General features: G+C 41.5%; 1 protein-coding gene across 1 annotated transcript in view; it reads right to left on the reverse strand.

Annotated features, from left to right (window-relative positions):
- MACROD2 (mono-ADP ribosylhydrolase 2) overlaps nucleotides 1-12,631 on the reverse strand; it is a gene marked incomplete at both ends in the record, with an annotated part of 889,218 nt that overhangs the window by 48,744 nt on the left and 827,843 nt on the right. The window contains one exon of the mRNA XM_080615786.1: nucleotides 1,107-1,169. Coding sequence (XP_080471912.1) covers nucleotides 1,107-1,169 — 63 coding nt within the window. The remainder of the gene's footprint in view (nucleotides 1-1,106; nucleotides 1,170-12,631) is intronic.

Raw genomic sequence — 12,631 nt, forward strand, 5'->3', positions numbered from 1 at the left:
ACTGACCTGTGGAGTGCAGGGAGAAATGCTGCACTTCCACAAACACAATGCCTCATGTATAGGCAAATAGGACCCTCATCAAAGGAATTCCTCCTCTGGAAACAGCCGCAATGCAGTAAGCAAACCAGACAAGTCAAGAATATAGGCCTTCTAAGTTTTTTTCTGCTGCATTTACTGTCTGGCCTTCTGCAGCTCAATCTTCCAGAGACCAAAACCAATCTTCAATTCTGATTAAAAAACCCAATGTAATAAAAGTTCTGACGGAAACAGTTTGATACTCTCTGGACTAAGTATGTATAGGCAACATCCTGCACTACAATGAGAAGACCCCCAAACAAACAAGAAAAGCATTGTATTACATGTAATACTACACTAAAAGAAATCCTTACGAAATAAGGGGATTTAGACATGTTGCACCAGCTCTTTTGATAACTGATTCATTCCAGTTGTCTTTTGCATTGAAAAGAGTTGAGTAGGATGAAAAACACAACCATAAACAAAAAAAATAAAGAATAGAAAACCTATTGTGAACACAGAGTGACTCTGTATTTTAAAATACTGAACTGACTACCATTTATATGCATGCCACCTGCAAAACCCACTGCTCGTGAACTCTGACATTCCTTCGCTGTATATGAAATATCTTTCTGTATAGATTTAAATCTTCATAACCCCTGAGATTTGTGTAGACAATTTATTAAAACTTGAAAATACCCTGTAAAATCTCCAAAAGCGTAGTTTTCACCCGGAGCCTGCTTCCTCCTCCTCCAAATTTCCTTTTCCCTCATTTCTATTCTCTGCAGAGGGCTACTCTGTTGTAAACAGAGGGAAAATGATTTCTTTCTAGTTAGAGGATTAGCTAGAGGTAAGTCCACCTTAAAGGGAGAATGTAGAGTTGGTAAACTGAAGAGGGAAGTCTGCATTCCTGCACTGCAATACATTCATTCATAATGAATGGAGTTTGGTCTCTAATGGGAGACTTGCTCAAGACCTGAGCTAATCTGGTGAAAATGTACAAACATTCTCCTTCAATAGCATTGACTAAGGTTATTGTTCACCAAGGTGGATAAAAAGTAAGAAAGTCCTTTAAGGAACTCGGCACAAACCTGCTTTTCCACTCTGGGCCTCCATTGCTTCGGTGTTTTGCTTCTCCTCTGTGCTGTTACCACCTACAGAGGAAAATACATAAAAAATATTTATGATATCTTTTTATTGGCCACAGCAGCAGCAATATTAATTGTAACCAATTCAGCATAAACTGCTAATTTATAGCAAGGTGCCATGATAAAAGAGGAGAGACATAAAGGTAAAGTGAAAAAACCTGCAAACATAACCAGTCACATTTAAACCAGTCACATCTTCACATCTCAAGCTGAGGAGGGGGGGTTAGATTAAAGATTTTATTTCAGTAAGAACACTGGAAATATCTGTATGCCACATAAAGGTATGTTTCCCTAAGCACTGTCGGCAATAGATGCAATTGTTGCTTGATCTTAGTCTATGCATTTTATATAGATTATTTTCTAGGATTCTTTTCCTCCAGAAACACTTCCACCAGATCCTTGAAGTGACTGACTCATAGAACCTACTTTAATGCCAATGGAAGGTAAGAATCAGAGGGAAAGAATCATCTGAGTTTAATTTTCAAGCAAAAGGCACAATGCCACTTAGCATAACGTATAAAAATCTATCACAAATGACTGCAAAGAGCAGAGCAAAATAAACCAAAGTAAGACTGCTAGCATTGAATGTATTCTCCCCCTTCACAGTCATTCCCAATTTTATCCACTACTTTGCATTCACATTCATTACCCATCTTTTTCCCTCCAGCTCCTTTTTGGAAGGTGGGTACCGAACAGTGAATTGCCACCGAAAAACTAACACCCCAGGGAACCATCTATGGACACGAGATCAAGCTCTCTTAACCTTTGCTTGGCCTGATTGGAAACGTATTGGGAAGCCTGTATTTTCAATGATGGAGAAGGCTCTTTTAGCTTCATAATCATATTAGAGGCTGCAGTGCAGCATGCTGGATCAGATGCAGTGGCTACACTCCCTCTTCTCCAGCATGGCAAGGTAGATGGTGAGAACAGCTGAGTACCAGCCTTAATGAGGCATTTGAAAAACTGACTGCTGAGAATATATACAGGGAGAAAGGAAATTCATTCCCAGGCCTGTAAATGGCTTGGTAATGATACACATATTTTTTCTGTGATCTTTGCTGGCTCCTGGGTTTTTCTGATTACAGCTGCTCTAAAGCAACATGGTTAAAGTTCCTTGTGTCACCACTTTGCTTTTACTTAAAACACGGAGTCTGTTGAAGAGAACAGCAGTAGCCCAAATGCAATTGTGGGGATGGAAGAAAAACTGAGAAAGCGTGTGTTTTTCAGAAGCAAATATATGTCTGGTGGCACGCCGCATTCAGCTCCTACTTAGAGGCTGAGGTATGATGCTCTCCCTTTCCAGCAGGCAATACATCCTGGCATCCAGCAGATGGGACTAGCGGAGAAGTATTTCCAGGCTGACCCTGCACAGAGCTGCTCTCAGGAGGAGAGGAGATAGAACAGGAGCTTGACACCCCACCTGAGAGGTGAGAGGTGGGCAGGGGGCGGCTGACAGCGGGGACTCGGGCCTCCTGCCTGTTGGTAACTCTTTGTACCGATTTTAACCAGCCTTAATGCCTCGCTATAGTGATTTCTTCTCACATTAGTGAGCCCTAACCTGTAAAAAATTGCATTACATGGATGACCAAAACGCCTTGATAAAACCAGCTGCGTTTTCCCTTTCCCTGCTTGAAACCCAAAAGCGTTATGTTCAAACTCAGCATTCTGCCTGTCCACACATGACAGGAGGACTGCACACAAAACAAAGTTAGCTGTGCTAGAAGATAAACTTTTCTCTCCCCCTCCCCTCTTCTTTTAAAACACAGGCTTGAGACTTCGCAAGCTTTGCAGCAGGCCATTAATAAGTAAGGAAAAATAGCCTTTGCATCACCAGGATGTGTGTTTCAAAGGGATAAAGTCACCTAGCCCAGGAAGGAACAGTACGTTCGAAGCAATCCCACAACACAACAGCACAGTGACACTTGAAAAATCTTCACCATTAGGTCAGATCCAAAGAGAATACTGCACTACTGCGCAACAAGCGGTGCCAAAGCTGAAAGGATTTAATTATGGCCAAGTGCAACATGTTCCGCTCTGCACAGATTTTACATTCAGAAAAAGCAGGTCAGAGATAAATGGTAACTACCGATGTATCACTGAAAATCATTTCAGCAATCGCCTTACTGCATTCACAACATAAAACTACATTTCCAGATGATCCTTGTTTCTACATCCATTACAATGAGGATGACTATAACCACAAGTTATTTGGCTAAAACCAGGTATTTCAAAGGTTCATTTATGTTTATTGTTAAGGGATGACATCTCTTGTTAAAGTTACTTATGCAAAGAAAAATGATCATCTGATTCATCAATTATCAGATAAAGTACATATTCACCAGCACGCTTCGTCAACCCAAAGTCTATTATTTCACTGGAGAGTCACTGTTTAAAACTGACAAAATAGAAGGATAATTACAGCAATACATTGGATTCTCAACATGTTTTCCATCTAACACTTCATTTCATTCCTTTAGAAAGAGAAATGTAAAAGACTTTAAGCAGAAGCTTCACCTCTTGTACTCTGACCCAGTCCAGCAGACTGACTGGATTGTGACATGAAAATTAATCTTGATCAGCATATTGAAAGTACGCGGTGTGCCTCTCAAGGCACTCCAACAGAACTGGAGAAAAGGAAATGCTAAAACATTGAGAGTGGACGGGTGATCCTCCAGTGAATGGCCAGCAGAAGGAAGGGTTAAGCTCTGCTCGGCCTGGAGAATCTCTTCATCTCAGGAGAAAGGGAGGAAGCAGAGTATGAATACACCGATAAGAAAGCAAACTATAGGGTGGAGACGTGACTAATCCCAAAGCCTCTGACAAACAGTTTTCTCCTTTTTTCAAAACCCTTCTAATGAGCCTCTCACTGAGTGTCTTTTACTGATGAAGAGTCTGGCTGTAATTATTGCTCTCCATTGGAGCTGGGTGCAGAGCAAATGGAAAGGCTTTAAGCAGCACATGCTCACGGCAAAGAGCTGGAAACATATTTTACAGAGGTAGCAAGCCAATTTTTCACCATATTTTTATTCACCCCAGCTCTCTCTTTCTCCAGGCAGAAAAGCCAGACCCAGCGCATTTCCCTCGAGTCTTTCCCATGACATTATTTATAATAAAAAAGTCTTTTCCAGTGGATGGCTTCTACAGTATTTGCCATCTTTCTCTTTCCAGTACCGCAGCAATTGGCCATTGCATTTCCTTTAGGTGAAAGCCATCCTCACAGTATCTGCGCTTCTATTATACTAGTAATTGAACAGCAATCTGTCATTCACTCCAAAGGAGACAGAAAAAGTGGCGAACGGTATGTCGTGTCATTTTAGGCCAGCAAATGTAAATGATTTTGAGCCACATCAAAAGAGGAATGGGAACATCTGTTTCTTTTCCCTGGCATGGCAGCAAGTTGAAAAAACAGGAGTTTGGGAATTACAGTAGCACCATACGAACAAAATAAGCACATCGGACACTAAAATACCTACTTCTGGCCATGTATCTTTCTTTCCCTTGCCAAGTTAACTTCTGCCTTATAGGTGCTTGCTCTGTCCTCTTGGCCTTTTTCTTTGAGATTAGGAAGAAAATTCGCCCCCCAAATGATACATACAGGCTAAGCAGGGATCAATCAGCACACTCAGCAAGCTGGCAGAGCAAGCGGCACTTCTAACTAAACTAGGAAACCGGATACTCTGTGAGTGCCTGCCCACTTTATGTTAAGGAGAGGTATTTAGCATGCACAGGGATACACCAGCTGCAGTAGCAGCCCCAAACAAAGCAGATAAAATGATAAATAATAAGCCTGCAGTCAAAAGGGAGAGGACAAGATCCCTATGAAAGTCCAGAGGACAGACTCTCAGCAGTAGCACCAGAGCAGGCTTTAGTATTCTTCCCATTTTCCCTGCGAAAGCCTGGAGACACAAGGCTTTTTACACCTCTTCCTGTTCCTGCGACAACCATGGCAAATCAAAAATATTAATAGCCTGCTGGCCTCTTGGCTCTTCCCATTCCAGAGCTGAGTAAGTGCCAGGTTCGCTCATACACCTACTCCTCCCTCAGCAATACCTTTCTCCATAAGCAGTGACATACTGGAAGCTGAGATTAAAGTCAGCATCTCAAACACTGGTGCAAAAAGACATTTGCCGGAAGAAAACAGAATTGCAGATAAGGTAGTTTTAGTTAAAGGAAGAACTTCTGCATTACCAGTACAAACCAGTCTACTTCTACCCCTCCAGCATAGATGTTATTAATAGTAAAATTGTCTTCACTACTGAGAAAGTTGTACTTATATCATCGATAGCGTGACAACAGTCAGAGTAAGGTTCCTTCAAACAACCTCCTTCTTTCTGGAGTAGAAATAAAAGAGACAGAGAGCCAACACCTCAAGCTCACATCTGGTTTGCCACTCTCACCTGCCTATGTATGTGCCACACCCCCGAGCACCAGGTTTGACCCTGTTGCAACCCTGCTCTTGCCATGTGAGTCTGGGTGCATCCTCTGGCTCTCCAGGTGGTCAGTGACTGAGCATCAATCCTGCGGTCTGCCCTGTGAATGTCTCTTCAAGCTGAGCCACGCTTCTATGCAAATACCGATACAAACCAAGATCTGGCAGATAAAGGATGCCAGCTCTGAATTATCTTTTTTACAGCACAAAAATATTGCCATGGTAATCATACTAATGATATGAAGGTCCTTCTATGATACCAGGGAAACTAATTAATGAGAAAATTAAAAATATAGGCCTTGATCTTACAGCTGTTACATTCTGCACATAAGTAGATATGCTGACTACAGTGAAACTCCTAAACTGTGAGAAGAAGGCACACTATATCCAGATATACACTCAAGATCATACAGCCTGAAGCCATTTTCAGACTATTCCAGTGGCAAAATGATATCACACATAAACCAAAAAGCACATACACACAAAGACCATTACTGCAGAACTACAAAAGCATTAAAATGAATCATTAGGGTGGTGGCCTGAGGTTACTGAGCATTTTCAGTTTGCATTTTAATTTCTTTTAATTAAATTATGATTTAGGTCAGTTTTAATCACTACTTGTATATAACCCCTTCGGGGTAAATTTTAAGAGGGTTAGTAAAGAGTTATCGGCTGCAATTGTTTAATGGAGTTATGAGACTTCTTCCCTCTGTGCTGCTCCAAGGATTTATCTCACTGCAGATGCAGACCTGAACACAGTGCTGCCTCTGCACCCAGCCTAGCCAAGTTGTCAGCGCAATAAATAACAGGTTTTCATTTTCAGGCAGCATTGTCAAGGAGTGTGGGAAAAGAATGAGCAAACTGTAGCTCGTGGGGATTATCTCAGAGGTTAAAAATAACACTATTGTATTTCACCTATGTAACGTCCTGAGAAATATAGGAGCCTAATCTAAAGCCCACTGAAGTCACTTGGCGTGTTCCCCTTGCCTCACTCCTCTGTGGATGGCAAGGCAAGTAACTCTGCTACATTATACCTCTCCTGGGTGGGGAAGAACCAGGGGACAACAGCTACAGCATCAAATTAGGTGTTTGGAAGACCCTTGCGCTCAGATTTGTCCCAACCCACTTCATGCATAACATTGATGGGAATGTTGTGCTAGGTTGTTTTTTCACTGGGTGTAATTCTTCTTTCTGACACGCAGCATGACTCAGATTTTGCAATACAGGTGCCTGGCAAAAGACATCTAAAATTTCATAGCCAAAGAGGTCGATCATCACTATTTCTGACAACCTGCAACTGTGACTGTTCAAAACAAATGAAAGCAGACATCTCCCGGAACTTGAGCTGCCCAACATAACCAGAATATGGACATCACACCCTAGACGTCATATGCAGCCAGCACAGAGGACAAAGACACAACTGGTATTTGGATGCAGAAGATAAACACACTGTACTGCACAAGTGTTATCACTGTTATCATAGTATGCAGAAGTTGACAGAATCCGCACATGTGAGTTGGTGCATGTCAAAAAGCAGAGCTCAGAGCAGAGCAGAGGAGCCCTGATGCCCAACCCTACAGGCAGGTTTACCTAAGACACAGAGAAAGAAAGGGACCGCATACTCGAGTGAAGGCGCACAGTATGATCACAGATTTTATTGTTGCTACATCAATTTACAATGCATTCATGTGCCCTAGAGACTAGGGAACTGCACACCACTAAGGACTGAGGCACAACTGCTTTTCCAAGCCACAGTTAAAATTAAACATGGGACCTATTTCAATTTTTCTGCATAGAGGTCATGAAATCATTTGGTGGGGCAATGTAGCAAAGTGAAGAAACGCACAGAGAAGCCACACAGGAGATCATACTTGATAAAACCAGCAGGATGCAAAACATGCACTATTTGCATCAATATTTCAGAAGCAAGCAACTAGCCCCATCTTCCGCAGTGGTCCTGAGCAATCACGATGGTTTACCGCTATTCACGTCATGGTTAGAAATGAGAAATGAATTCCTTGACAGATGAGTCCCCTGCAGGTACGCTGGTTTGTCACTGTGTATAATTCTCTTCTGACAACACCGCATTAGTCACTTTAGTAACTTAGTATCTCACACCTCAGCTCATCCCAGGAGAAAGAAAATCTTCTCTGAAACATCTAGTGTGAAAACAGGAACTGCAACTGTTTGCCTGGTACAGTTTACACAAACATACGTACTGCTGCTAAACGAAACCCTAACAGGTAAATGGTCAATGCCATAGAACTGTGTGTTACCAGCAGAGGCCAACATGAGCTGCACTTTCAAAGTTGCCTTGTGTAGCCTCTGCATGGCGATTTAACGAACAGTAGAAGCCACTTCAGCAATGAAAAGAATCTTCTAAGAAGGGCTTGCTCGGAGACTGAACACAAACAAAAATACAGATAACATCCTGTTTTCCCCTTGGCTAAGTGGAAGGTGATCACCCGATATTCTGAGAGCTGTAATCAGTCAAGACAGATGGTGGACTTCAAAACAGAACTGAAAAAAGAAGCTATCAACCAGAGTGGATAGGGGTTATTAGCACCACTTTAAATATAACCGATGTGCGTTAAGGTGGAACATTTCACAGACATGTTTGATACACATGCTTCCCAGGAATTTCTTCTGTAGTACTTTATCTTAATTTAAAGAATTTTATAAGGATTTGGTTTGGTGGCAAAAAGAATACAGTAACTTCTAAGCTATCTTAATAAGAACTAGCACTTTTAAGGCCGAATAAGAGAGTGTGTGTGTTTGAAGTATAATTATGTGTCTAGATGTTCGTTTTCAGTAGATTATGAGTGGAGCAGAAATTTACTGAAGAATATTGCTTCCCTGTGCGATGCAAAGAAGAAACGTAGCTACAATTTCTCAACTGATAAAAGAACTGCTTGGTATATAAGCCAAAGAACTTTTTGAAACTAATCAGAAGTCAAATCTAGTTAATATTAATCCATACCTTAAAGAGAGAGACAATCGGGAATGCAGAGTATTAGAAGGCCCTTAGAAAAGATGCTCTGAGCATCGCTGTGTAATGGCAACACACAGCAGCTGTTGTAGGCATTCCCCAGCCCGAGGGAGGATTAAGCCCACCTTGAGCTTGCAGCACAAGCCAAGTAGTGTTGATTTTTGTGGGCGCACACACTATATCCTCTCTGTGAAGCTAGGGACTGAGCAGCAAAGCTGCAAAATTCATAGTACATAAAGGAGAACCAGGCAGGGGAAGCTTTATGTTAGTCTCACAATTAAGACTAAGCTCTAGAATGAGTTTTGTTTTCTAGTCCCAAAATGATGCACTTTTTGGGAGAAGGGATGAGACAGGCCAGGGTGTCTCCTTGGTGAGAATCCTACCCCATTGCCGTGACCTCCTGAACCAACGCATTGTTGAGACAAGATGCAACTCCATTTTGCTTCTTTTCTCCTGTGAACTCCAATTACTAGACTGACATCTCTCATGGACAGAGCATCCACTGAGTGAGGCAGGGCCCTCAGACTCCTGACACTACCAAACAACATTTCAGACATTTGATGTTGCCCTTGAAAGTCAAGGGGTCAACAGTGTGATGACCCCATCAGGCAAAGGAACCAACTCTACCAACTATCTTAAAGGTGATTTGTGTTCATTTTGACCTTCCTGGCTTGGCTTATCCATCAAACTGTTCTTCCCACCAAGTGAACAGAAAGCAGACAAAGTTCATCCCATACAAGCAATTCCAACAGACCAGCTCCTCGCATATACACTGAGCTCAGCTAGGGTGATCGTGTGACATCAACAACCTATCAGTCTATCAGGAAGAATCTGGTCATTCATTCTGGGAGAAGCTTATGAGAAAAGCTAGAGCAAGACAACTTGCAGAGCTCCAGTTCTGTCTTCACATCCCTCAAGGCAGGGCAAGGAGGATCCTAACCTCAAGAGGAACAGAATGGTTTTTGTTTCATGGATTGATTATTTTTCTCCTGGAGGAGGAGAAAGATCAGGCATTTGTGCTGCTGTTATTAGATGTATTAGTTGTCTTTGCTACAATATTGAGCACCTGCAGACCATGGTGGGAACGGATGGGGCAGCCCTTGGGCAGGCTTCATTTATATCTAAGAAATCCTGTGAGGAAGGAAAGGGCAAACAGTTTTGCTTCTCCCAGTATGAGGAAAATCTATTGCACACGCTCGCTGTTCAGTACATACAGGAGGACATTTGGGGATGTAGCTAAGAGAAACAAGGAACATTTCGAATTTGTGTTTTATTAGACTTCTGTAACAATTGCTTGTTTTTGCTTGGTGACAATCAGTAGGATGAGAACAGGTGCCCTATGGCATTTGTGCTAACTCGTGGCTGCGATGCTGTTGAAAGCACTGCCATTTTGTCTATGCAATTACTTTAGGATTGTGTTATGGAGCTACTGAAGTAAGACGTGCTAAGTTTTGTTTAGTGCCAAACACATTTTTCTCACCTGAGACTTTACAATCACTCAATCGCTGAGTGCACCTGACCGAGGGGAAAGGCAAAATTATCACTGGCTGATTTTACTCTCCCAGGCCCTGGGAAAGGGGGTGAAGAGAGGAAAATTACACTGCATGTTTACACATGTCAAACCTGAAATACTGCAGGGAACCTGGGAGAAAAGAATGTTTCTCCATGTATCCAGTCTATCCATTTCCCCAGACAATAACCTGCACTACAGTGAAAAACTACCAAATACAGCCACTGACAGGAGAATCTGCTATGCAGTTCACACTTGCTTTTCTCTATCAATGGTCTGATGGCAGAGAACAATGTATCTAATAGCATAATAACAGACACCATTAATACTTCAGAGGTTCAGTATAAAATTGCTTTCATTAGCATGTCAAGTGTTTATTTTAGCTTACTGCAAAACAAGCTCCTTACACACAGCCACTTATTTGACTTTCCTTGATTGCAGAGAGGGTAATAATGAAGAAGCCTACTTTCCTTGATCTTCTGTGGAGATTTTTACATGCACTGAAAAGATATTGCTCCATTACCTCTAGCCAATGAGCCAGCTTGGCGTGCTGGAGAGAAATATTACAGCAGAAATATTACTGAACTCAGTGGAATAGCTTTTTACAGACTGCCACAAGGGCAGGCATGAGGCTGTGAAAATTGCAAGTTGTATTCCCATCTTCAGTCTAAAAGCACACTGACAACTAAGCAGAGGAAAAAATACCTGGTTCTTCCTTGTGCCTCAGTGTGCATTTGTTAAATATTTAATATCTGGTCATGTTACCAAGAGGAAAATAACGTTTTATGTTAAGTGTTAAGTATCTTTGGACTTTCATTGCTAAAAGCTATGGGTTGGGGTCTTTTGTTTGCTTTTTTGTTGTCGATGTTTGGGGTTTTTTAATCTTGGGGTACATAAAGCACATGAATTATCCCAAAGTTAAAATACAGTGAACACAAAGCACTTCAGTTTTACCATAAGGAAAACCCAATAAAGTTGACCTCAGGCAGAGTTTGGCTTTATCGTGTTTTATTGGAGACTGTTTATATGCATTAGCTACTCAGATGGTCTTTTACAAAGATTAATAAAAGGAAAAGGCATCATTTTGGAAGTGAAAGCAAACTCCTCCCTAAACAAAATTACTCAGATGTGTAGTTTTGGTTCATGTCATACTCAGAGCTTTCATAATCTTCAAGGCTCCCCATTAAAAGTCCTTTTAATTAGTCAAACCCAACAACTAATAATTAGAAAGTAGAGACTAAATCCTGTTCTCAGACAAATGCGTGCAAATCCCATTTACTGAAATGGAAATGGCTCACAGGTGTGTTACATTAGACTTCAACCACTCAGCAGCTTTATAGGAATTCAGTGTCTGGAGCCTAACTGCTTGACTCCTCGTCAGAAGAGGGGCACAGGTAATGCCACAGAAACCTGATCCACGTTTCCTCCCTAGCTCCACTCAGCAAACACTTTAATTACCTTTTTATTCCCCACCACAACAACCCTCAAGTCTAAATTTAGACTTTCAATTCTACACATTACCAGCCTGATTCCTGCCTAAGGAGAAGAGGACTCCGTCGCCGGCTAGATTAAATTCTGCAGCAGTGATTATGTGTTACAAGCCTCAATTCTACATCAGCAAAATCTACTGTATGGCATCAAATTCAAGGAGTTCAGGCGTTTTACAGCTCGAGGGTAATGCAATCATTCTATTGCCATACTATTTACTTCACCCTTCCAGTGCATTTGTTTGTGCTCCACAAGGTGAACTGTAGGTCACCAGGAAACATTGTCAGGCAGAGTAAACTAGGAAACCATGTCTAGTAAGCCACAGAAATAGTGGACTAGAAGTTATTTTTCCACTGGAAGAAAAATCTTACAGCTTTGCAACACTTTCCCTCCTCCCGTTTTTTTTAAGGACACTGATACAATGACAGCTTCTAGCCATACTCCATATAAAGAGATCTCATAAAAACTATTACTGTTTCCCCTATTTAGGAATATGGAAAACGACACCACAATCCCACACGCTGTTTAGCCTGCATACAAATTGACATGTGGTTTGTCATCACTGAATTCTCTAATCCAAACATAAAATTGGCATTTTAATTTCAGTTGGGTTTAGTGTACTATGAAAAGAAAGACGACCAGTTAGGATGAGATTTCTTGGGTCCACCAACACCTTCCAGGTGATGACAGCTATTGCTTTAAGTACTTGCCATTAACAACCAGTCACAATGTTAGTGACAAGATGTTACTAGCAGTTACTTAAAGTGATAAATGTTAACATTTTTCTGCTCTTTATGACTCACACTATACCCCAGCCAGAATTATTTTAGGAGCTGAATGCAAAGCGCTAGGTCAAAATGATGAAGATTGTGGAGCCACTGGTTGAGGTGCAGAATGAGAAGTGTCATTCGAGGAACATTAGGTCAAAGAGAATCTATGATAAGGAACAGTAATGAATTAAAGATTGAGGTTCATCCTTTTAACTGTTTCACATAAGGGGAATTCTCCAGCATTGGGGCATTTTGCTCTTTCCACGCATATGAGAGCAACAT

Source organism: Psittacula echo (genome assembly GCF_963264785.1).
Source record: "Psittacula echo genome assembly, chromosome: 4".
Lineage (NCBI taxonomy): Eukaryota > Metazoa > Chordata > Aves > Psittaciformes > Psittacidae > Psittacula > Psittacula echo.